Source organism: Dendropsophus ebraccatus, chromosome 11 (assembly GCF_027789765.1).
Source record: "Dendropsophus ebraccatus isolate aDenEbr1 chromosome 11, aDenEbr1.pat, whole genome shotgun sequence".
Classification (NCBI taxonomy): Eukaryota; Metazoa; Chordata; class Amphibia; order Anura; family Hylidae; genus Dendropsophus; species Dendropsophus ebraccatus.
Genome location: NC_091464.1, coordinates 2,238,237 through 2,264,492, shown reverse-complemented (window position 1 = coordinate 2,264,492; position 26,256 = coordinate 2,238,237). Strand labels below are relative to the sequence as shown.

General features: G+C 49.7%; 1 protein-coding gene across 5 annotated transcripts in view; it reads left to right on the top strand.

Moving 5' to 3' along the window:
* The window catches only part of ZC3H11A (zinc finger CCCH-type containing 11A), a 97,283-nt gene that overhangs the window by 21,121 nt on the left and 49,906 nt on the right, over positions 1 to 26,256 (top strand). For 4 of the 5 annotated variants that reach the window (XM_069944847.1, XM_069944846.1, XM_069944849.1 and 1 more), the window contains 4 exons: positions 10,622 to 10,701; positions 18,045 to 18,164; positions 20,019 to 20,142; positions 20,221 to 20,412. In XM_069944847.1, coding sequence (XP_069800948.1) covers positions 10,648 to 10,701; positions 18,045 to 18,164; positions 20,019 to 20,142; positions 20,221 to 20,412 — 490 coding nt within the window. In that variant the 5' untranslated portion in view covers positions 10,622 to 10,647. Of the gene's footprint in view, positions 1 to 10,621; positions 10,702 to 11,427; positions 11,545 to 18,044; positions 18,165 to 20,018; positions 20,143 to 20,220; positions 20,413 to 26,256 lie in introns of those variants that run through there. The other variant, XM_069944850.1, reaches the window with a different exon arrangement.

The window sequence follows — 26,256 nt, the reverse complement described above, 5'->3', positions numbered from 1 at the left end:
CAGACATACTCCTCCTCCTGCCCACCCTGTCCTTATACCATACAGACATACTCCTCCTCCCCTTCTGCCCACCCGGTCCTTATACCATACAGACATACTCCTCCTCCTGCCCACCCTGTCCTTATACCATACAGACATACTCCTCCCCTCCTGCCCACCCTGTCCTTATACCATACAGACATACTCCTCCCCTTCTGCCCACCCTGTCCTTATACCATACAGACATACTCCTCCTCCTGCCCGCCCTGTCCTTATACCATACAGACATACTCCTCCTCCTGCCCGCCCTGTCCTTATACCATACAGACATACTCCTCCTCCTCCTCCTGCCCTGTCCTTATACCATACAGACATACTCCTCCTCCTCCTGCCCTGTCCTTATACCATACAGACATACTCCTCCTCCTCCTGCCCTGTCCTTATACCATACAGACATACTCCTCCTCCTGCCCGCCCTGTCCTTATACCATACAGACATACTCCTCCTGCCCACCATACAGACATACTCCTCCCCCTGCCCACCCTGTCCTTATACCATACAGACATACTCCTCCTGCCCACCCTGTCCTTATACCATACAGACATACTCCTCCTCCTTCTGCCCACCCTGTCCTTATACCATACAGACATACTCCTCCTGCCCACCCTGTCCTTATACCATACAGACATACTCCTCCTCCTGCCCACCCTGTCCTTATACCATACAGACATATTCCTCCTCCCCCTGCCCACCCGGTCCTTATACCATACAGACATACTCCTCCTCCTGCCCACCATACAGACATACTCCTCCCCCTGCCCACCCTGTCCTTATACCATACAGACATACTCCTCCTGCCCACCCGGTCCTTATACCATACAGACATACTCCTCCTCCTGCCCACCATACAGACATACTCCTCCCCCTGCCCACCCTGTCCTTATACCATACAGACATACTCCTCCTCCTCCTGCCCACCCGGTCCTTATACCATGCAGACATACTCCTCCTCCTCCTGCCCACCCTGTCCTTATACCATACAGATATACTCCTCCTCCTCCTGCCCACCCTGTCCTTATACCATACAGACATACTCCTCCTCCTGCCCACCATACAGACATACTCCTCCCCCTGCCCACCCTGTCCTTATACCATACAGACATACTCCTCCTCCTCCTCCTGCCCACCCTGTCCTTATACCATACAGACATACTCCTCCTCCTGCCCGCCCTGTCCTTATACCATACAGACATACTCCTCCTCCTGCCCGCCCTGTCCTTATACCATACAGACATACTCCTCCTCCTGCCCACCATACAGACATACTCCTCCCCTTCTGCCCACCCTGTCCTTATACCATACAGACATACTCCTCCTCCTTCTGCCCACCCTGTCCTTATACCATACAGACATACTCCTCCCCCTGCCCACCCTGTCCTTATACCATACAGACATACTCCTCCTCCTCCTGCCCACCCTGTCCTTATACCATACAGATATACTCCTCCTCTCCTTCTGCCCGCCCTGTCCTTATACCATACAGACATACTCCTCCTCCTGCCCACCCTGTCCTTATACCATACAGACATACTCCTCCTCCTCCTGCCCACCCTGTCCTTATACCATACAGACATACTCCTCCTCCTGCCCACCCTGTCCTTATACCATACAGACATACTCCTCCTCCTGCCCACCCTTTACTTATACCATACAAACATACTCCTCCTCCCCCCTGCCCACCCTGTCCTTATACCATACAGACATACTCCTCCTCCTGCCCACCCTGTCCTTATACCATACAGACATACTCCTCCTCCTGCCCGCCCTGTCCTTATACCATACAGGCATACTCCTCCTCCTGCCCACCCTTTACTTATACCATACAAACATACTCCTCCTCCCCCCTGCCCACCCTGTCCTTATACCATACAGACATACTCCTCCTCCTGCCCGCCCTGTCCTTATACCATACAGACATACTCCTCCCCCTGCCCACCCTGTCCTTATACCATACAGACATACTCCTCCTCCTGCCCACCCTGTCCTTATACCATACAGACATACTCCTCCTTCTGCCCGCCCTGTCCTTACACCATACAGACATACTCCTCCTCCTGCCCACCCGGTCCTTATACCATACAGACATACTCCTCCTCCCCTCCTGCCCGCCCTGTCCTTATACCATACAGACATACTCCTCCTCCTGCCCACCCTGTCCTTATACCATACAGACATACTCCTCCTCCTCCTGCCCACCCTGTCCTTATACCATACAGACATACTCCTCCTCCTGCCCACCCTGTCCTTATACCATACAGACATACTCCTCCTCCTGCCCACCCTTTACTTATACCATACAAACATACTCCTCCTCCCCCCTGCCCACCCTGTCCTTATACCATACAGACATACTCCTCCTCCTGCCCACCCTGTCCTTATACCATACAGACATACTCCTCCTCCTGCCCGCCCTGTCCTTATACCATACAGGCATACTCCTCCTCCTGCCCACCCTTTACTTATACCATACAAACATACTCCTCCTCCCCCCTGCCCACCCTGTCCTTATACCATACAGACATACTCCTCCTCCTGCCCGCCCTGTCCTTATACCATACAGACATACTCCTCCCCCCTGCCCACCCTGTCCTTATACCATACAGACATACTCCTCCTCCTGCCCACCCTGTCCTTATACCATACAGACATACTCCTCCTTCTGCCCGCCCTGTCCTTACACCATACAGACATACTCCTCCTCCTGCCCACTACGGTCCTTATACCATACAGACATACTCCTCCTCCCCTCCTGCCCGCCCTGTCCTTATACCATACAGACATACTCCTCCTCCTCCTGCCCACCCTGTCCTTATACCATACAGACATACTCCTCTCCCTGCCCGCCCTGTCCTTATACCCTACAGACATACTCCTCCTCCCCTTCTGCCCACCCTGTCCTTATACCATACAGACATACTCCTCCTCCTGCTCACCCTGTCCTTATACCATACAGACATACTCCTCCTCCTCCTGCCCGCCCTGTCCTTATACCATACAGACATACTCCTCTCCCTGCCCGCCCTGTCCTTATACCATACAGACATACTCCTCCTCCTGCCCACCCTGTCCTTATACCATACAGACATACTCCTCCTCCTCCTGCCCACCCTGTCCTTATACCATACAGACATACTCCTCCTCCTGCCCACCCTGTCCTTATACCATACAGACATACTCCTCCCCCCTGCCCACCCTGTCCTTATACCATACAGACATACTCCTCCCCCTGCCCACCCTGTCCTTATACCATACAGACATACTCCTCCCCCCTGCCCGCCCTGTCCTTATACCATACAGACATACTCCTCCTCCTGCCCACCCTGTCCTTATACCATACAGACATACTCCTCCTCCCCTTCTGCCCTCCCGGTCCTTATACCATACAGACATACTCCTCCTCCTGCCCATCCTGTCCTTATACCATACAGACATACTCCTCCTCCTGCCCGCCCTGTCCTTATACCATACAGACATACTCCTCCTCCTGCCCACCCTGTCCTTATACCATACAGACATACTCCTCCTCCTGCCCACCCTGTCCTTATACCATACAGACATACTCCTCCTCCTGCCCACCCTGTCCTTATACCATACAGACATACTCCTCCTCCTCCTGCCCACCCTGTCCTTATACCATACAGACATACTCCTCCTCCTCCTGCCCACCCTGTCCTTATACCATACAGACATACTCCTCCTCCTGCCCACCCTGTCCTTATACCATACAGACATACTCCTCCTCCTGCCCACCCTGTCCTTATACCATACAGACATACTCCTCCTCCCTTCTGAACAATGTAAATCCCTGACTATTGACAGCCCAGTCATGTGAGGAGTCCAGCCATGTCTCAGTCACACCGACCACATCAATGGACTCCTCCAGCACCCAGGCCTCCAGCTCCCCCATCTTGCTGCTAGACTTCTGGCATTAGTAACCATACACTTTATATTACCATCGTGTTTAACCCCTTCATTATAAGAAATGGGATTTATTACAGTGCTGTGACTACAATCATCCCCACTGCTCATCTGCAACATATGGATCTCCCTATGCACTGCTCTTATCCTCCCCCCACAGGACCCTTCTCCCTATCCACTGCTCTTATCCTCCCCCCACAGGACCCTTCTCCCTATCCACTGCTCTTATCCTCCCCCACAGGACCCTTCTCCCTATCCACTGCTCTTATCCTCCCCCACAGGACCCTTCTCCCTATCCACTGCTCTTATCCTCCCCCACAGGACCCTTCTCCCTATCCACTGCTCTTATCCTCCCCCCACAGGACCCTTCTCCCTATCCACTGCTCTTATCCTCCCCCCACAGGACCCTCCTCCCTATCCACTGCTCTTATCCTCCCCACAGGACCCTTCTCCCTATGCACTGCTCTTATCCTCCCCCCACAGGACCCTTCTCCCTATCCACTGCTCTTATCCTCCCCCCACAGGACCCTTCTCCCTATCCACTGCTCTTATCCTCCCCCACAGGACCCTTCTCCCTATCCACTGCTCTTATCCTCCCCCACAGGACCCTTCTCCCTATCCACTGCTCTTATCCTCCCCCCACAGGACCCTTCTCCCTATCCACTGCTCTTATCCTCCCCCCACAGGACCCTTCTCCCTATCCACTGCTCTTATCCTCCCCCCACAGGACCCTTCTCCCTATCCACTGCTCTTATCCTCCCCCCACAGGACCCTTCTCCTCCCTCCTCATTGTTCTGTCCCCTCTCTAACCTATCCGCCACTATATTACACACTACATTGTCCTCCCTCCACATCCCTAGTTTAAAAACCCCTCCACCCCTTCTAGGATTCTCTCCCCCAGCACAGCGGACCCCCTTCCATTAAGGTGCAAATTATCTGCGGAAAACAGTTTGTACCCCAATGAAAATTCAGCCCAGTGCTCTAAAAACCCCAAACCACGACGTGAGCCATACATTTACCTCCCGCAGCTCCCGCTGTCTTTCCTGCGATGCGCGTGGCACAGGCAGTATTCCAGAGAATACCACCTTGGAGGTCCTTCCCTTCAACTTAGCACCTAGTTCTCTAAAGTTATTTTTAATGGAGTCACGTCATAGAGGGGCTAGGGTTTCTTCCCACTAAGGGTGGGTCAGCCGCCTCCAGTGCTTCAGCCCAGGCCTGGTGCTACAGTCACTTTAAAGGGGCGCTGTGTATTTTCTTCTGGAAATGCACATCTAGTTTTAAGCAGCAACGTCCATAAAATGTGAACAAAAAATGAATGGTGGAAATCAGCTCACCTCCTCGTGTGTCCGTAGGGGTCCCAGCATATGAAGAAGGGTGCACGGTTCCTGGCGGTGGCTGTCCGTCAGCAGATAAATGATTCTAGAAATGGTGAGGATCCGGCACTCCAAATGGTGGGTTAAAAATTCCAAAATTTTATTAAGTCATATTAAAAATCAGCTGAGCAACTCATGCTGTGTGGCCTGATGGACTGACGCGTTTCGCGTATGCGCGCTTAGTCATAGTCTAATGGTCAGTGTGTAACCAAGGATTTAAAAACAGGTAATGGCCAATGAGATTTCTCCCAGTACATGTGTGTGCAAATGGGATGAGTACGTGCAATTGGTAATCAAGTTCTGCGTGTGCACTGCCCGGTTAATGCTACGGCTAATTCACATTACAGGATGTGGGTTCACCGAGCGTTGTAGTGTGGTATATATCTATTAATAATCACAATGTGGTGCGGTGGATGGAGCGTGGAATGTAATAACACATAATCCACATTGGAGCATGTTAAACAAGTTGGCGGATAGGTCGTATGTCTATTAAATACCAATTTCTACCATGTGTGAAATGACCAAGCCGCACAATGTGAACACTGCTCTTGAAATTCGATTCACTATAAAGAAACCAAATCGCATAGTGCGAACCCTGTTCCTAGTTCTAAATTTGCTAAGATGGCATGCGTAATTGACACCCTATATGCATAAAAAATGTAACCCTTTGTTATAAATGTAGAAATATAGATAAATAACAATATATCGGTATGAATATTAACAAGGGTTGCATGTTGCTGCATGACTTGTGTATTAAGTTGGCATGAGATAGTGTCAATGATGGGACATGTGCACATCAGCAGACACATATACATATGAAAACATAAGAAATACATTTGTGAAATGGTACTGCGTAGTCTGGAGCTATTGGAAACAATAAGTGTCATAACTGGTAAACATGATAATAAGTAGTGGTATTGCAGTATGTCCATATTACAAAAAAGAAGAAAAAATGATGTGAAAGTTAATTTATGTAATGATATAAAAGATCATTTTTGTAGTTGAGTCCGAGGGGGGTTCTTGTGTCCAATTTAAAAATATGTTCAGCTTCCTTGTTGCGGAGTAGTTCTTGTCTGTTACCTCCCCTCTGTGGTACAGCAATGTGCTTGATTCCGTAGAAAGTGAAATGTTCCCATTGTGTGCGTCTATAAAATGTTTTGCTGCACCGGAGCAGTGTGAGCTGGAACCTTTCCTGATGTCGGCTAAATGTTCACTGATCCTTTTCTTTCATTTTCTTGTCGTACAGCCGACATATTTTAAGTCGGACTCCCCAAGGTGCACAAGGAGATTTTCCCTCCCCCCCCCCCCCCCCCTTCGCCCCATTATCTCAGGGGTGGGCTCCCTCAGAGAAAAGTTGTGTGAATGGGTGAACAACTTGTTACAGCCTTTGGTCCAACAGGTTCCAGGCTATCTCCAAGATAGCGGCACAGTCCTCAGAGCCTTCGATGGGTAGAAATGGTTGGGCCAGAATCAGTGGCTTAGCTGTGACATCACAGCGTTATACTCCTCTATACCCCATAACCAAGCCTTGGAAGCCCTGGCCCACCACCTATACAAGTACAGCAATTATAGCTGCGACTTAAGAGAATATATATTAGAAGTGACATCATTTCTTTTGCGACACAATTATTTCTCTTTTAATGGCGAATTTTTCTTGCAAATCAGGGGCGCCCCCATGGGGGCTAGATTCTCACCCACCCTGGCTGGACTCTTTGTGGCGTGGTGGGAAGAAAAATTCATATTCACTAGCTCCAACCCATTCTCCCCTGCCATACGGTGGTACGGTCGTTTCATCGACGACGTGCTTATCATGTGGCAGGGGAGGACATCTGACATTGCCGCGTTCGTGGAATACTGTAACAAAAATGTCAACAATCTCAGATTTACCTATGACACAAACCCAATATGTATTTCATTTTTGGACATCTGTCTAAAAGCGGACAGAGACACTGGTATAGTCCATACATCTTTGTTCCGGAAGCCCACTGCCGGCAATACAATATTACACGCTGAGAGCAATCACCCTCCACGCACGGTCAAGGCGATACCAGTGGGTGAACTTAGCCATATCAAAAGGGTCTGCTCTCAACCCAATGCATACACTGAACAATCTAAAGAGGCTTGCCTTAGGATGAGAGAAAGGGGATTTAAAAAATACTATTTGGAAAGAGCAGAAAAAATTGTACAAACAAAAAATAGATCCGACCTGTTAAAAAGAAAAGAACCAAATAAAGAACAAACATCACAAACACCTGTAACCTTCTCCACGCGATTCTCCATGGAATACAAAGACATCACTAGAATAGTCCAACGGAACATAAATATTTTAAGACAAGATGCGATACTTAGTGCAAGACTGGAGGAAGGAATACGCTGCGTAGCACGTAGGGGACGCACCTTACGGGATGATTTGTCCCCTAGTACCTTACCCACACTGAAAACCACTACGAATGTAAAAGATAAACCCAAAGGTAATTATAAATGTGGTTTACCCCGGTGTAATATGTGCAGGTACTGTAAAAATACCAAAGAATACACCAACAGCACTAACACGGAGAAATATAATATTGGAGACTTTATCAATTGTGAAAAGGGTCACGTGATTTAGATCATAGAGTGCGAAGAGTCCGACTTAAAATATGTCGGCTGTACGACAAGAAAATGAAAGAAAAGGATCAGTGAACATTTAGCCGACATCAGGAAAGGTTCCAGCTCACACTGCTCCGGTGCAGCAAAACATTTTATAGACGCACACAATGGGAACATTTCACTTTCTACGGAATCAAGCACATTGCTGTACCACAGAGGGGAGGTAACAGACAAGAACTACTCCGCAACAAGGAAGCTGAACATATTTTTAAATTGGACACAAGAACCCCCCTCGGACTCAACTACAAAAATGATCTTTTATATCATGACATAAATTAACTTTCACATCATTTTTTCTTCTTTTTTGTAATATGGACATACTGCAATACCACTACTTATTATCATGTTTAACAGTTATGACACTTATTGTTTCCAATAGCTCCAGACTACGCAGTACCATTTCACAAATGTATTTTTTATGTTTTCATATGTATATGTGTCTGCTGATGTGCACATGTCCCATCATTGACACTATCTCATGCCAACTTAATACACAAGTCATGCAGCAACATGCAACCCTTGTTAATATTCATACCGATATATTGTTATTTATCTATATTTCTACATTTATAACAAAGGGTTACATTTTTTATGCATATAGGGTGTCATCAATTACGCATGCCATCTTAGCAAATTTAGAACTAGGAACAGGGTTCGCACTATGCGATTTGGTTTCTTTATAGTGAATCGAATTTCAAGAGCGGTGTTCACATTGTGCGGCTTGGTCATTTCACACATGGTAGAATTTGGTATTTAATAGACATACGACCTATCCGCCAACTTGTTTAACATGCTCCAATGTGGATTATGTGTTATTACATTCCACGCTCCATCCACCGCACCACATTGTGATTATTAATAGATATATACCACACTACAACGCTCGGTGAACCCACATCCTGTAATGTGAATTAGCCGTAGCATTAACCGGGCAGTGCACACGCAGAACTTGATTACCGATTGCACGTACTCATCCCATTTGCACACACCTGCACTGGGAGAAATCTCATTGGCTATTACCTGTTTTTAAATCCTTGGTTACACACTGACCATTAGACTATGACTAAGCGCGCATGCGCGAAACGCGTCAGTCCATCAGGCCACACAGCATGAGTTGCTCAGCTGATTTTTAATATGACTTAATAAAATTTTGGAATTTTTAACCCACCATTTGGAGTGCCGGATCCTCACCATTTCTAGAATCGTCCATAAAATGTGCCAGTGGTCGGTAGATATCAGTAGTGAGGCAGTCGGTCCGCATTCATGCTGCCTGCTGGTCCCTTCCTTTTATTTTTTTGCAAACACAAAATTCATTAATAGAATCCAAGTAACGGAGTAGATGGTTCTTAAAGGGTTTGTCTTGCCAGGACCCCTTTTTGTGGAATGACTGCTGTGGGGCGACAAAGGGAGGGGGGGGGGACACCTGGGCACCCGGTGGGAGGTAGGGGGGGGACACCTGGGCACCCGGTGAGAGGTAGGGGGGGGACACCTGGGCACCCGGTGGGAGCTAGGGGGGGGGGACACCTGGGCACCCGGTGAGAGGTAGGGGGGGGACACCTGGGCACCCGGTGGGAGGGAATGGGGGGGGGGGCTGGGCACCCAGTGTGAGGGAGGGGTGGGGGTGTAGACCTGAGCACCCGGTGGGAGGGAAGGGGGGGGATACCTGGGCACCCGGTGGAAGGGGAAGGTGGGGGAGACCTGGGCACCTGGTGGGAGGGAAGGGGGGGGGCCTGGGCACCCGGTGGGAGGAGGGGGGGAAGAGATTGACATCATGGGAACATACCGGTCAGGAGTTAGCTGTGTTTACATGCGATGGGTCTTCCCCAGCTACTTGCTGCTCCAGGTACCAGGTAGTAGTATGAAAACATTGTTTCAATTCTTTCCTGATATGAAGGGGAAGAATAGGGATGAATCTTTCCCAGGTGCGGAAGAACTTCTGCCCCCTCTTTTCTTTAAGAAGGGAGGATTCTATCCAGGTATACAATTTTCTCCAAAATGAGCCGCATGGTGGGCGGAGCAGTGGAGATCCAGCAGTGTAAAATGGTGTTCAGCGTCTCTTGTTGTTGACCCCATGACCCCATGACCCCAGGCTGTTCCAGGTCGGCCTTCAGGGTTTTTTCCACCATTCTTGTCAGTTTTTCTCTTTCCTCCACGTCCATGGAGATTCTTGGTGGTTCCACGCTTGGTAAGCTTCTTAATAACATTGCAGACTGTTGTAACTGAGACACCGAGGTCTTTGAAGGTGGCTGGATTCCATTTGGAAGTCTTGTTTGCAGGTCTGATGTCATCAGATAGCTCCTTCGAAGTGACCAAAAGTCATTATTTACTAAACTACAAGGAGAGTTACTTGGGTAGCACTAGTGCTTACTTACCTAGGCTCTAAGGCAGGTGTTCAGGAGGTCAGCGCCATGTTGTAATGGCTTCACTAAACATACAAAGTATCATGACCTTATTTCTGTGATTGTCCCATCCATCTGACTCTGGTCTGCAAATATTGCTTTATCTGTGGCAGAACGAAACCCATTCACATGAATAGAACTGATTTCCAGAAGTTGTCTCTCCTGTGTAATTAGACTTTATAGTCTGGTGCTCCACTTGTATTAACATAGTTTTGTCTTCTTTTTTTTGTTTTCAATTGAAGCGTGTTCAGGAATTCTATAAACTCCGATGTCTAACCAAGGGGATGACTGCTACTTCTATTTCTACTCCACCTGCACCAAGGTAACGCACTAAGCTTGCAATTGCCAATGACATTTACAACTGTGCAGCCGCCACGCCCACCCCTGTGCAGCCGCCACGCCCACCCCTGTGCAGCCACCACGCCCACCCCTGTACAGCCGCCACGCCCACCCCTGTGCAGCCGCCATGCCCAATTAAGCCTTTCATACTAAGGAACAATGAGGATAAAACGAATGCATTGTGCCGTTCTATAAGAGGGACGTATGCTGTCAGGGCTGTAATAAGGCAGCAAGAGTATCATAAAATACACTGCTCACAGAAAGATACCGCCATGTAGTGCACATATGCCAGAGTAGTATCAAAACAACACCAAAGTAAATGATGCTTCATCTTTAATAAACCAGCAACTCAGTGCAGAAAATACATACTGCTCCACCTGCGATAACCCATTACCGCATACTGCTCTACCTGTATACCAGCCCCACAGTGCAGTATTTCTTTCTCCGTAACACACCTGACAGCTTACACACACACACACACGCATGATTCTACTCTTAAAGCGTAACTGTCATGTTTTTTTTTTTATTGCAGAAATCAGTAGTATAAGCGATTTTAAGAAACTCTGTAATAGGTTTTATCAGCCAAAAAAGCCTCCTTCTGTCCTCAAGAAGCAATCTCCCAGCCTCCCCCCTGACTTCTTATCTGTGCATTATCAGGCAAACACGTCTTCATTACAGAGAAGCCAGTGAAGACGGGCTCTGCTCTCTCCATTCTATCCTTATGGAGGGGGAGGGGCCGAGGGAGGGAGCAGGAAGAGGTGACATGAAGGTCAGCTGTTTGTAGACTCTCTGGGCACCTAAACCGCAGGATTCTGGGGTCAGAAAGGTCAGTGCTTATCTATGAACTTACTGAGAGAAGATTGCAGGGTGTTGTGCTGTGCAGGACTGCTCCGTGCTCACTCACTCCTAACAGCCCCTCCCCTCTCCATAGCCACATAATGGAGACAGAAATCCTGCTTCTTCTGCAGTGAGGGGGAGGCTGGGAGATTGCTTTTTCAGTACAGAAGGAAACACTTTTAGTACATAAAACCTATTACAGAGTTTCTTAAAATCGCTTGTACTGTTGATATTTAATGTTTTCAAAAAAATGGCCCTGAAATGACAGTTACGCTTTATCTCCTCTCCCTGTGGTAGCTCCCTCTCCCCTCCTTACCCCATTTCTGTACATTTCTGTCAGAGTGATGTGCAGTGTTCCTGGCACTGTCTAAGTAGTAGTTATTCCCATAATAGCTCCCCATATAGTAGTTTATTCCCTCAGTAGTGCCTTACAGTAGAGCCCCAGAAACAGTTGTTAACCCCACTAGGGACCTACAAGTAGTTAATTCCCCCAATAGTGACACATTTGTGTCCCACAAATAGTTAATTTCCCTGTAGTGCCCCACAAACATTTAAATCCCCCAGAGTAGGTATGCGGATTGCCCACTGTGCGTTAGATCCCCTGCTTTTCCCCATATAGTAATAATGCCCTGGATGTGACCCTCATACAAAAATGTCTCCTGCTGTGCCTCCTTATAGTAATAATATCTCCTGCTGTGCCTCCATATAGTAATAATGTCCCCTGCTGTGTCTTCCATATAGTAATAATGCCTTCTGCTGGGCCCTCATTATAGTAGCAATGTCTTCTGCTGTGCCTCCAAATAGTAATGATGCCTCCTGCTGTGCCCTCCATATAGTAATGTCCCCTGCTGTGCCTCCATATAGTAATAATGTCCCCTGCTGTGTCTTCCATATAGTAATAATGTCCCCAGCTGTGCCCCATATAGTAATAATGTCCCCTGCTGTGCCCTTCATATACTAATAATGTCCCCTGCTGTGCCTCCATATAGTAATGATGCCTCCTGTTGTGCCCTCAATATAGTAATAATGTCCCCTACTTTGCCCTCCATATAGTAACAATGCCTCCTGCTGTGTCCTCCATATAGTAATAATGTCTCCTGCTGTGTCTTCCATATAGTAATAATGTCTCCTGCTGTTCCCCATATAGTAGTAATGTCTACTGCTGTGTCTTCCATATAGTAATAATGTCTCCTGCTGTGTCCTCCATATAGTAATAATGTCCCCTGCTGAGCCCCCATATAGTAGTAATGTCTCCTGCTGTGTCTTCCATATCGTAATAATGTCTCCTGCTGTGTCCTTCATATAGTAATAATGTCTCCTGCTGTTCCCCATATAGTAGTAATGTCTCCTGCTGTGTCTTCCATATAGTAATAATGTCTCCTGCTGTGTCCTCCATATAGTAATAATGCCTCCTGCTGTGCCCTCCATATAGTAATAATGTCCCCTGCTGTGTCCTCTATATAGTAATAATGTCCCCTGCTGTGTCCTCTATATAGTAATAATGTCTCCTGCTGTGCCTCCATATAGTAATAATGTCTCCTGCTGTGTCCTCTATATATAATAATAATGTCCCCTGCTGTGTCCTCTATATAGTAATAATGTCCCCTGCTGTGTCCTCTATATAGTAATAATGTCCCCTGCTGTGTCCTCTATATAGTAATAATGTCCCCTGCTGTGTCCTCTATATAGTAATAATGTCTCCTGCTGTGCCTCCATATAGTAATAATGTCTCTTGCTGTGTCCTCCATATAGTAATAATGTCTCGCTGTGTCCTCCATATAGTAATAATGTCTCTTGCTGTGTCCTCCATATAGTACTAATGTCTCCTGCTGTGCCTCCATATAGTAATAATGTCCCCTGCTGTGTCCTCTATATAGTAATAGTGTCTCCTGCTGTGTCCTCCATATAGTAATAATGTCTCTTGCTGTGTCCTCCATATAGTAATAATGTCTCTTGCTGTGTCCTCCATATAGTAATAATGTCTCTTGCTGTGTCCTCCATATAGTAATAATGTCTCTTGCTGTGTCCTCCATATAGTAGTAATGTCTCTTGCTGTGTCCTCCATATAGTAATAATGTCCCCTGCTGTGTCCTCCATATAGTAATAATGTCCCCTGCTGTGTCCTCCATATAGTAATAATGTCCCCTGCTGTGTCCTCCATATAGTAATAATGTCCCCTGCTGTGTCCTCCATATAGTAATAATGTCTCCTGCTGTGTCCTCCATATAGTAATAATGTCTCTTGCTGTGTCCTCCATATAGTAATAATGTCTCTTGCTGTGTCCTCCATATAGTAATAATGTCTCTTGCTGTGTCCTCCATATAGCCCCACTGAGCAGCAGCCCGATGCTGTGCCATTTGGTCTATCACCATTATTTGGGGGTACTACCTTGCACCTTATAGCACCCAACACTGCAGCTCATTGCACCTCACCATGTACTGCCCTGCAGCCTGTTCGACCCAGAATAGCAGCCTGTTGTACCCCAGCACTGCAGCCTATTCCACCCAGAACAGCAGCCTGTTGTACCCCAGCACTGCAGCCTATTCCACCCAGAACAGCAGCCTATTGTACCCCAGCACTGCAGCCTATTCCACCCGGAACAGCAGCCTATTCCACCCAGAACAGCAGCCTATTGTACCCCAGCACTGCAGCCTATTCCACCCAGAACAGCAGCCTATTGTACCCCAGCACTGCAGCCTATTCCACCCGGAACAGCAGCCTATTCCACCCAGAACAGCAGCCTATTGTACGCCAGCACTGCAGTCTATTCCACCCGGAACAGCAGCCTATTGTACGCCAGCACTGCAGTCTATTCCACCCGGAACAGCAGCCTGTTGTACCCCAGCACTGCAGCCTATTCCACCCGGAACAGCAGCCTATTCCACCCAGAACAGCAGCCTATTGTACCCCAGCACTGCAGCCTATTCCACCCAGAACAGCAGCCTATTGTACGCCAGCACTGCAGTCTATTCCACCCAGAACAGCAGCCTATTGTACCCCAGCACTGCAGCCTATTCCATCCAGAACAGCAGCCTGTTGTACCCCAGCACTGCAGCCTATTCCACCCAGAACAGCAGCCTGTTGTACCCCAGCACTGCAGCCTATTCCACCTCCCCATGTACTGACCTGCAACCTATTAGTCCACTGTACATGCTCTGCAGATTGTTCTCAGTCATATCAGCCTCCTTGCAGCACATCACACCCACAGCACTTTGCCCTGATCTCTGCCCCGCAGCCAGCACTGACCTCTCTGACCTCTGAATACAGCTGTCACCCAGCTCCCTGCCTGTAATCCTCTGTTCTCTGCTCTCTGCTGCTGACCCCCTCCTCCCCCCTCACTTCTCTCTAGAACAGACAGGGTTGTGTCTGATGCAACAAGTCACAATTTCCTGATATTTTGCAGTGGATGGAGAAGAGGAAGGAGGGGGGGACCTGGGAAAAGGCTTTTACATGCAGATAATGGCAGAATTGGCTAATAAACCCAATTACAATGTTTCTTAAATCGCCTGGACTATTTCTGCAAAAAAAAAAGAAAATGGCAATGGTGATCTCCTCATCTCTAACAATGTATTGAAACAAAAGCCGCCCCCAGTGGTGTATACCCCAATACCATGGCACTACCTCTATAACCATGTCTCCTGCTCTTATATAGCGTCTCACTCTTCCTGAAGGGCGGCCCCCAGGTCATTGAGGTTCTGGGGTACAGAGTTACCACGCGGCCACTCAGCTTATCCCATAGCCTCGTACCCTAAGGTGCACTGAGCTGCAGCGTCTAAGAGGAAGAGGCAAGGTGACCCAGGCAGGGGTCTACTGAGCGGTGTCCCTGCTCCTATCCCTGTAGAAGAAACACTGGGGAGGGGGCCTGCTGAGTTGGGGAGGGTCTTAGGGTCCAATTACACGGAGCGATTTTTAACGGTAAACGATCGCAAACGAGATTGTTTATCGTTAACCTGAAATCGTTCACCATATTACACACAACGATGGTTGTTAGATAAGATTGTCATTGCGATCGTTACTATGATCGTTTATTCCTTCTGATCTCAGAAAAACAATGGGCAATGTGCTATTACACTGAACGATTAGTGAACAAATGTGGAATTACAGCGAACGATTAACGATAATTTTAGGTTCACATCTAAATCAACGATCAACGACATACGAACGATTTTTTTGATCGTTGCCTGCAATTACACAGAGCGATTATTGTTTAAATTTGAACCATATAACTATTTTTCGCACAAAATTTGTCCCGTGTAATAGAGCCCTAACTGTGATAGGGGAAGCAATCTATATATAGTATTGTATACATAGTGGCCCCGCAATCACAACATAGGACATAAGGGCCATAAGGAACGCTGTAAAAGTCGTATCAGTGATCACTAAGGCGTTAGCGTAGATTCACACTGAAACTGATTATATGCCAGTCACCAAGGCTGTATATAGTATATATGTATATTATACATCCAGTATTAGTGTATATGGATATAGCTGCCATTCTGCTACATTGTATATATGTATATTGTACATCCAGTATTAGTGTATATGGATATAGCTGTCATTCTGCTACATTGTATATATGTATATATCAGTATCAGTGTATATGGATATAGCTGTCATTCTGCTACATTGTATATATGTATATATCAGTGTCAGTGTATATGGATATAGCGGCCATTCTGCTACATTGTATATATGTATATATCAGTATCAGTGTATATGGATATAGCTGCCATTCTGCTACATTGTATATATGTATATATCAGTATCAGTGTATATGGATATAGCTGTCATTCTGCTACATTGTATATATGTATATTGTACATCCAGTATTAGTGTATATGGATATAGCTGCCATTCTGCTACATTGTATATATGTATATTGTACATCCAGTATTAGTGTATATGGATATAGCGGCCATTCTGCTACATTGTATATATGTATATATCAGTATCAGTGTATATGGATATAGCTGTCATTCTGCTACATTGTATATATGTATATTGTACATCCAGTATTAGTGTATATGGATATAGCTGCCATTCTGCTACATTGTATATATGTATATTGTACATCCAGTATTAGTGTATATGGATATAGCTGCCATTCTGCTACATTGTATATATGTATATTGTACATCCAGTATTAGTGTATATGGATATAGCTGCCATTCTGCTACATTGTATATATGTATATATCAGTATCAGTGTATATGGATATAGCTGTCATTCTGCTACATTGTATATATGTATATTGTACATCCAGTATTAGTGTATATGGATATAGCTGCCATTCTGCTACATTGTATATATGTATATTGTACATCCAGTATTAGTGTATATGGATATAGCTGCCATTCTGCTACATTGTATATATGTATATTGTACATCCAGTATTAGTGTATATGGATATAGCTGCCATTCTGCTACATTGTATATATGTATATTATACATCCAGTATTAGTGTATATGGATATAGCTGCCATTCTGCTACATTGTATATATGTATATTGTACATCCAGTATTAGTGTATATGGATATAGCTGTCATTCTGCTACATTGTATATATGTATATTATACATCCAGTATCAGTGTATATGGATATAGCTGTCATTCTGCTACATTGTATATATGTATATTATACATCCAGTATTAGTGTATATGGATATAGCGGCCATTCTGCTACATTGTATATATGTATATATCAGTATCAGTGTATATGGATATAGCTGCCATTCTGCTACATTGTATATATGTATATTATACATCCAGTATTAGTGTATATGGATATAGCTGTCATTCTGCTACATTGTATATATGTATATATCAGTATCAGTGTATATGGATATAGCTGTCATTCTGCTACATTGTATATATGTATATATCAGTATCAGTGTATATGGATATAGCTGTCATTCTGCTACATTGTATATATGTATATATCAGTATCAGTGTATATGGATATAGCTGTCATTCTGCTACATTGTATATATGTATATATCAGTATCAGTGTATATGGATATAGCTGCCATTCTGCTACATTGTATATATGTATATATCAGTATCAGTGTATATGGATATAGCTGTCATTCTGCTACATTGTATATATGTATTTATCAGTATCAGTGTATATGGATATAGCTGCCATTCTGCTACATTGTATATATGTATATATCAGTATCAGTGTATATGGATATAGCTGTCACTCTGCTACATTGTATATATGTATATTGTACATCCAGTATTAGTGTATATGGATATAGCTGCCATTCTGCTACATTGTATATATGTATATATCAGTATCAGTGTATATGGATATAGCTGTCACTCTGCTATAGTGCTATATATTGTATATATGTATATTATACGGTCAGTGTGTGTGTATATATTATATATTGTATATATGTCGGGATGTTTGTGGGTTTTTTCAGTTCTTTTTACCTCCGCGTAGGATCAATCATTTTATCATTCGTCACTATTCTTTTTCGGCAGGGAGACAGCTGTGCTTTTCGGCACAGTGAAGCTGCCTTAGGGAATGAAACGGTCTGCACTTTATGGCAGGAAGGACGCTGTTTTCGCCAAATCTGCAAGTTTCGTCACATGGAAATTGATGTAATTGCTAAAAATCCATAACTAATGGCCGAACATGGACACCTATTGTTACTTGCCCTCCTTGAACATGGTTCACCCCCTCATCACAACCTCTAGTGCTCACACCCCAGCAAACTGCCCGACTCCTCTGCGCTGTAGGCAGGCCCCGCTCCTCTGCGCTGTAGGTAGTCCCGGATCCTCTGCGCTGTAGGCAGGCCCGGCTCCTCTGCGCTGTAGGTAGGCCCGGCTCCTCTGCGCTGTAGGTAGGCCCGGCTCCTCTGCGCTGTAAGCAGGCCCGGCTCCTCCGCGCTGTAGGTAGGCCCGGCTCCTCCGCGCTGTAGGCAGGCCCGGCTCCTCCGCGCTGTAGGTAGGCCCGGCTCCTCTGCGCTGTAGGCAGGCCCGGCTCCTCTGCGCTGTAGGTAGGCCCGGCTCCTCTGTGCTGTAGGTAGTCCCGGATCCTCTGTGCTGTAGGCAGGCCCGGCTCCTCTGCGCTGTAGGTAGGCCCGGCTCCTCTGCGCTGTAGGCAGGCCCGGCTCCTCTGCGCTGTAGGAAGGCCCGGCTCCTCTGCGCTGTAGGCAGGCCCGGCTCCTCTGCGCTGTAGGCAGGCCCGGCTCCTCTGCGCTGTAGGCAGGCCCGGCTCCTCTGCGCTGTAGGCAGGCCCGGCTCCTCCGCGCTGTAGGCAGGCCCGGCTCCTCCGCGCTGTAGGTAGGCCCGGCTCCTCCGCGCTGTAGGCAGGCCCGGCTCCTCTGCGCTGTAGGTAGGCCCGGCTCCTCTGCGCTGTAGGCAGGCCCGGCTCCTCGGCGCTGTAGGCAGGCCCGGCTCCTCTGCGCTGTAGGTAGGCCCGGCTCCTCTGCGCTGTAGGCAGGCCCGGCTCCTCTGCGCTGTAGGCAGGCCCGGCTCCTCTGCGCTGTAGGCAGGCCCGGCTCCTCTGCGCTGTAGGCAGGCCCGGCTCCTCTGCGCTGTAGGCAGGCCCGGCTCCTCTGCGCTGTAGGCAGGCCCGGCTCCTCTGCGCTGTAGGTAGGCCCGGCTCCTCTGCGCTGTAGGCAGGCCCGGCTCCTCTGCGCTGTAGGTAGGCCCGGCTCCTCTGCGCTGTAGGGAGGCCCGGCTCCTCTGCGCTGTAAGCAGGCCCGGCTCCTCTGCGCTGTAGGTAGGCCCGGCTCCTCTGCGCTGTAAGCAGGCCCGGCTCCTCTGCGCTGTAGGCAGGCCCGGCTCCTCTGCGCTGTAGGCAGGCCCGGCTCCTCTGCGCTGTAGGCAGGCCCGGCTCCTCTGCGCTGTAGGCAGGCCCGGCTCCTCCGCGCTGTAGGCAGGCCCGGCTCCTCTGCGCTGTAGGCAGGCCCGGCTCCTCTGCGCTGTAGGTAGGCCCGGCTCCTCTGCGCTGTAAGCAGGCCCGGCTCCTCCGCGCTGTAGGTAGGCCCGGCTCCTCTGCGCTGTAGGCAGGCCCGGCTCCTCTGCGCTGTAGGCAGGCCCGGCTCCTCTGCGCTGTAGGCAGGCCCGGCTCCTCTGCGCTGTAGGCAGGCCCGGCTCCTCTGCGCTGTAGGCAGGCCCGGCTCCTCTGCGCTGTAGGCAGGCCCGGCTCCTCTGCGCTGTAGGTAGGCCCGGCTCCTCTGCGCTGTAGGTAGGCCCGGCTCCTCCGCGCTGTAGGTAGGCCCGGCTCCTCCGCGCTGTAGGCAGGCCCGGCTCCTCTGCGCTGTAGGTAGGCCCGGCTCCTCCGCGCTGTAGGCAGGCCCGGCTCCTCCGCGCTGTAGGTAGGCCCGGCTCCTCTGCGCTGTAGGTAGGCCCGGCCCTGCCGCGCTATAGGCCAAACTTAAGCTTAATTTGAAAAAAAAAAAATCTTAAATTTCTTGACCTTGATTTTCTTTAATCTGGTCTTTGCAGAAAAAACGCAGTGAGATCCCGTGTTACTGGGAAAATCAGCTCTCTGGTTGTCAGAAGGTGAACTGCGCTTTTCATCACACTAAGGGAAGATTTGTAGATGGGACGTACTTTCCTCCTAGTAAGGGTAAGTGCGGGGCCAGCAGTCAGTACATGTTCTCTTACCTGCTCATCCGCTAACCTGCTGTAACCTGAACTTCCACAGTGACTGAGAAGCCGGAGTCATGTCAGCAGGACGTGCAGAGCCCTGTCCCATCACCAGCCCCCAGTAAGATATCAGTGGCCCCCACACAGCAATTACGCGGGGTGAAAAAGATGGAGGCAACAGAGAATGTTCCAAGTCCTACACACCCCCCTGTAGTGATCAATGCGGCAGATGATGACGAGGATGATGATGGTGAGTTTGGCCTCTAGAAAAAACTAGGGTACAGATGCTCAGCTCGGTCATTTAGAAACATGTTTAATAACAAAAGTTTTGTTTGATTGGGGTCTCATTACTGAGCCCATTTCTTCAATTAAAAAATTCCCAGTCTTCCAGTACTTATCAGCTGCTGTATGTCCTGCAGGAAGTGGTGTATTCTTTCCAGTCTGACACAGTGCTCGCTGCTGCCACCTCTGTCCATGTCAGGAACTGTCCAGAGCAGCAGGAAATCCCCATAGAAAACCTCTCCTGCTCTGGACAGTTCCTGACATGGACAGAGGTGGCAGCAGCGAGCAGTGTGTCAGACTGGAGAGAATACACCACTTCCTGTAGGACATACAGCAGCTGATAAGTACTGGTAGACTGGAGATTTTTAAAAGAAGCAATTTACAAATTTGTACAACTTTCTGACACCAGTTGTTTATTTTATTTGCCGGAAAACTGCAATAATTATGGCTATCCAATAGCTGCAGTATAAGTCTTTGGAGCTGCTGGACATGGATTAGTAATAGTGAAGCATGCTACCATGCACTTCTCTTATCCTCATTCTCTAGATCAGTGGGGGTCTCAGTAGTAAGACCCCTACTAATGAACATTTCTGACAAGACCCTGTGACATACCATAATGTAAGAGGGTCCTGTAGCACTGTGGGACGTATCCCAAATATCATGGTACTGCGGTGGATGCCCGATGGAACGCCATTAGTCCCGGTTAAGACTGCTCAACATAGAGAACCAAAGTCCCAACAGCTTCTGTAGTCATGCAAACCGGTTCGGTTAGTGATGTCACGATACCAGAATTTTGAGTTCTATACCGATACCAACTTTTTTTTCAATGCTCGATACCAATTCGATACTGAATAAATTACATTAAAAAAAACCACGAGAATTGAAATTGAAGTCATGTAACACTAGCTAGCGGTGGATGATGGGGGCTGTAGTCATGTAACACACACACACACTTCAGCTACCAGGGGGATGGTGGGGGCTGTAGTCATGTAACACACACACTTCAGCTACCAGGGGGATGGTGGGGGCTGTAGTCATGTAACACACACTTCAGCTACCAGGGGGATGGTGGGGGCTGTAGTCATGTAACACACACTTCAGCTACCAGGGGGATGGTGGGGGCTGTAGTCATGTAACACACACACTTCAGCTACCAGGGGGATGGTGGGGGCTGTAGTCATGTAACACACACTTCAGCTACCAGGGGGATGGTGGGGGCTGTAGTCATGTAACACACACTTCAGCTACCAGGGGGATGGTGGGGGCTGTAGTCATGTAACACACACACTTCAGTTACCAGGAGGATGGTGGGGGCTGTAGTCATGTAACACACACACTTCAGCTACCAGGGGGATGGTGGGGGCTGTAGTCATGTAACACACACTTCAGCTACCAGGGGGATGGTGGGGGCTGTAGTCATGTAACACACACTTCAGCTACCAGGGGGATGATGGGGGCTGTAGTCATGTAACACACTTCAGCTACCAGGGGGATGGTGGGGACTGTAGTCATGTAACACACACACTTCGGCTACCAGGGGGATGGTGGGGGTGTAGTCATGTAGCACACACACTTCAGCTACCAGGGGGATGGTGGGGGCTGTAGTCATGTAACACACACACACACACACACTTCAGCTACCAGGAGGATGGTGGGGGCTGTAGTCATGTAATACACACACTTCAGCTACCAGGGGGATGGTGGGGGCTGTAGTCATGTAACACACACTTCAGCTACCAGGGGGATGGTGGGGGCTGTAGTCATGTAACACACACTTCAGCTACCAGGGGGATGGTGGGGGCTGTAGTCATGTAACACACACTTCAGCTACCAGGGGGAGGATGGGGGCTGTAGTCATGTAATACACACTTCAGCTACCAGGGGGAGGATGGGGGCTGTAGTCATGTAATACACACTTCAGCTACCAGGGGGATGATGGGGGCTGTAGTCATGTAACACACTTCAGCTACCAGGGGGATGGTGGGGGCTGTAGTCATGTAACACACTTCAGCTACCAGGGGGATGGTGGGGGCTGTAGTCATGTAACACACACACACACTTCAGCTACCAGGGGGATGGTGGGGGCTGTAGTCATGTAACACACACTTCAGCTACCAGGAGGATGGTGGGGGCTGTAGTCATGTAACACACACTTCAGCTACCAGGAGGATGGTGGGGGCTGTAGTCATGTAACACACTTCAGCTACCAGGAGGATGGTGGGGGCTGTAGTCATGTAACACACTTCAGCTACCAGGGGGATGGTGGGGGCTGTAGTCATGTAACACACACTTCAGCTACCAGGGGGATGGTGGGGGCTGTAGTCATGTAACACACTTCAGCTACCAGGGGGATGATGGGGTATGTAGTCATGTAACACACTTCAGCTACCAGGAGGATGGTGGGGGCTGTAGTCATGTAGCACAGTGCTTCCCAACCTCTTCCCCCTCAGGGCGCCCCTACTAAATAATGTTCTACAAAATAAGAAAACGGTCATACAGTGACTCACAGGTGACGTCTTTGATCTGAGGCGTCACTTTCCCTTTTCCTCTCCATCCGGCCCAGACCTCCATGATGATTTCTTCCAGCTACTTTTAATCTCTTCAGAACCTGCGAGACAAACAATTTAGGCTCCGCACATTTCTAGCAACTTCCTTTCCTTCTCCCTCCTGTCGGCTCCCATAGTAACTGCACTGTGTGGGGTGCCCCCTGTATGTAGGATCCCCTGCTGTGCCCCCTGTATGTAGGATCCCCTGCTGTACCCCCTGTATGTAGGATCCCCTGCTGTACCCCCTGTATGTAGGATTCCCTGCTGTGCCCCCTGTATGTAGGATCCCCTGCTGTGCCCCCTGTATGTAGGATCCCCTGCTGTGCCCCCTGTATGTAGGATCCCCTGCTGTGCCTCCTGTATGTAGGATCCCCTGCTGTGCCCCCTGTATGTAGGATCCCCTGCTGTGCCCCCTGTATGTAGGATCCCCTGCTGTGCCCCCTGTATGTAGGATCCCCTGCTGTGCCCCCTGTATGTAGGATCCCCTGCTGTGCCCCCTGTATGTAGGATCCCCTGCTGTGCCCCCTGTATGTAGGATCCCCTGCTGTGCCCCCTGTATGTAGGATCCCCTGCTGTGCCCCCTGTATGTAGGATCCCCTGCTGTGCCCCCTGTATGTAGGATCCCCTGCTGTGCCCCCTGTATGTAGGATCCCCCGCTGTGCCCCCTGTATGTAGGATCCCCCGCTGTGCCCCCTGTATGTAGGATCCCCCGCTGTGCCCCCTGTATGTAGGATCCCCCGCTGTGCCCCCTGTATGTAGGATCCCCCGCTGTGCCCCCCTGTATGTAGGATCCCCCGCTGTGCCCCCTGTATGTAGGATCCCCTGCTGTGCCCCCTGTATGTAGGATCCCCTGCTGTGCCCCCTGTATGTAGGATCCCCTGCTGTGCCCCCTGTATGTAGGATCCCCTGCTGTGCCCCCTGTATGTAGGATCCCCTGCTGTGCCCCCTGTATGTAGGATCCCCTGCTGTGCCCCCTGTATGTAGGATCCCCTGCTGTGCCCCCTGTATGTAGGATCCCCTGCTGTGCCCCCTGTATGTAGGATCCCCTGCTGTGCCCCCTGTATGTAGGATCCCCTGCTGTGCCCCCTGTATGTAGGATCCCCTGCTGTGCCGAACTAATAATGCCCCCAGAGGTATCCCCTGCTGTGCCGAACTAATAATGCCCCCAGAGGTGCCCCCTATGAACTAATAATGCCCCCAGAGGTGCCCCCTATGAACTAGTAATGCCCCCAGAGGTGCCCCCATATACTAATAATGCCCCCAGAGGTGCCCCCATATACTAATAATGCCCCCAGAGGTGCCCCCATATACTAATAATGCCCCCAGAGGTGCCCCCATATACTAATAATGCCCCCAGAGGTGCCCCCATATACTAATAATGCCCCCAGAGGTGCCCTATGAACTAATAATGCCCCCAGAGGTGCCCCCATATACTAATAATGCCCCCAGAGGTGCCCCCATATACTAATAATGCCCCCAGAGGTGCCCACTCATAGTGCGGGCGGAACATGAAAGTGATCCGTGCATCCCGAGAAGCTGCGCGGCCACAGCTTCTCGGGATGCTTAAAGAGACAGCGCACATTTCCCACCGGGATCCTGCGGCACCCCTGTTGGGAAACGCTGATGTAACACACACACTTCAGCTACCAGGGGGATGGTGGGGGCTGTAGTCATGTAACACACACACTTCAGCTACCAGGGGGATGGTGGGGGCTGTAGTCATGTAACACACACACTTCAGTTATTAGGATGATGGGTTGTAGTTGCACTTTTCCTTCTTTCAGGGCATGGTGACCAGGATTTGGGCGGCAGGGTAATATGCAGGTTACAGCCCCCCTCCCCCGTCAGAGCACGGCCGACCTCCTGGTCATCCTCTACCCGACCCCCGCTCTCTGTCTTCAGCCTCCTCACCTCCAGCCTTCTCAGTCCTCCTCTCCCGGACCTCCCGCTCTCCCTCTTCAGCCTCCTCACCTTCAGCCTTCTCCACCGTCCTCCTTACATAAGCCTTCTCTGTCCTCCTCTCCCCGACCCCCGCTCTCCATCTTCAGCCTCCTTACCTCCAGCCTTCTCCGTCGTCCTCTCCCCGACCCCGCTCTCCGTCTTCAGCCTTCTTACCTCCAGCCTTCTCTGTCCTCCTCTCCCCGATCCCCGCTCTCCCTCCTCAGCCTCCTCACCTCCAGCCTTCTCTGTCCTCCTCACCTCCAGCCTTCTCCATCCTCCTCTCCCCGACCCCCGCTCTCCGTCTTCAGCTTTCTCACCTCCAGCCTTCTCCGTCCTCCTCTCCCCGACCCCCGCTCTCCGTCTTCAGTCTCCTCACCTCCAGCCTTCTCTCTCCGTCCTCTCGCTCTCCCTTTTCAGCTTCCTCACCTCCTCTCCCTTCTCCTCACTCCCCGACCCCCGCTCTCCATCTTCAGCCTCCTTACCTCCAGCCTTCTCCGTCCTCCTCTCCCCGACCCCCGCTCTCCATCCTCCTCTCCCCGACCCCCGCTCTTCGTCTTCAGCTTCCTCACCTCCAGCCTTCTCCGTCCTCCTCTCCCCGACCCCCGCTCTCCATCCTCCTCTCCCCGACCCCTGCTCTCCGTCTTCAGCTTCCTCACCTCCTCTCCCTTCTCCTCACTCCCCGACCCCGCTCTCCATCTTCAGCCTCCTTACCTCCAGCCTTCTCTGTCCTCCTCTCCCCGACCCCCGCTCTCCCTCCTCAGCCTCCTCACCTCCAGCCTTCTCTGTCCTCCTCTCCCCGACCCCCGCTCTCTGTCTTCAGTCTCCTCACCTCCAGCCTTCTCCGTCCTCCTCTCCCCGACCCCGCTCTCTGTCTTCAGTCTCCTCACCTCCAGCCTTCTCCGTCCTCCTCTCCCCGACCCCCGCTCTCCCTCCTCAGCCTCCTCACCTCCAGCCTTCTCTGTCCTCCTCTCCCCGACCCCCGCTCTCTGTCTTCAGTCTCCTCACCTCCAGCCTTCTCCGTCCTCCTCTCCCCGACCCCGCTCTCTGTCTTCAGTCTCCTCACCTCCAGCCTTCTCCGTCCTCCTCTCCCCCACCCCCGCTCTGTCTTCAGCTTCCTCACCTCCAGCCTTCTCCGTCCTCCTCTCCCCGACCCCGCTCTCTGTCTTCAGCTTCCTCACCTCCAGCCTTCTCCGTCCTCCTCTCCCCGACCCCCGCTCTCCGTCTTCAGCTTCCTCACCTCCAGCCTTCTCTCTCCGTCCTCCCGCTCTCCCTTTTCAGCTTCCTCACCTCCTCTCCCTTCTCCTCACTCCCTGACCCCCGCTCTC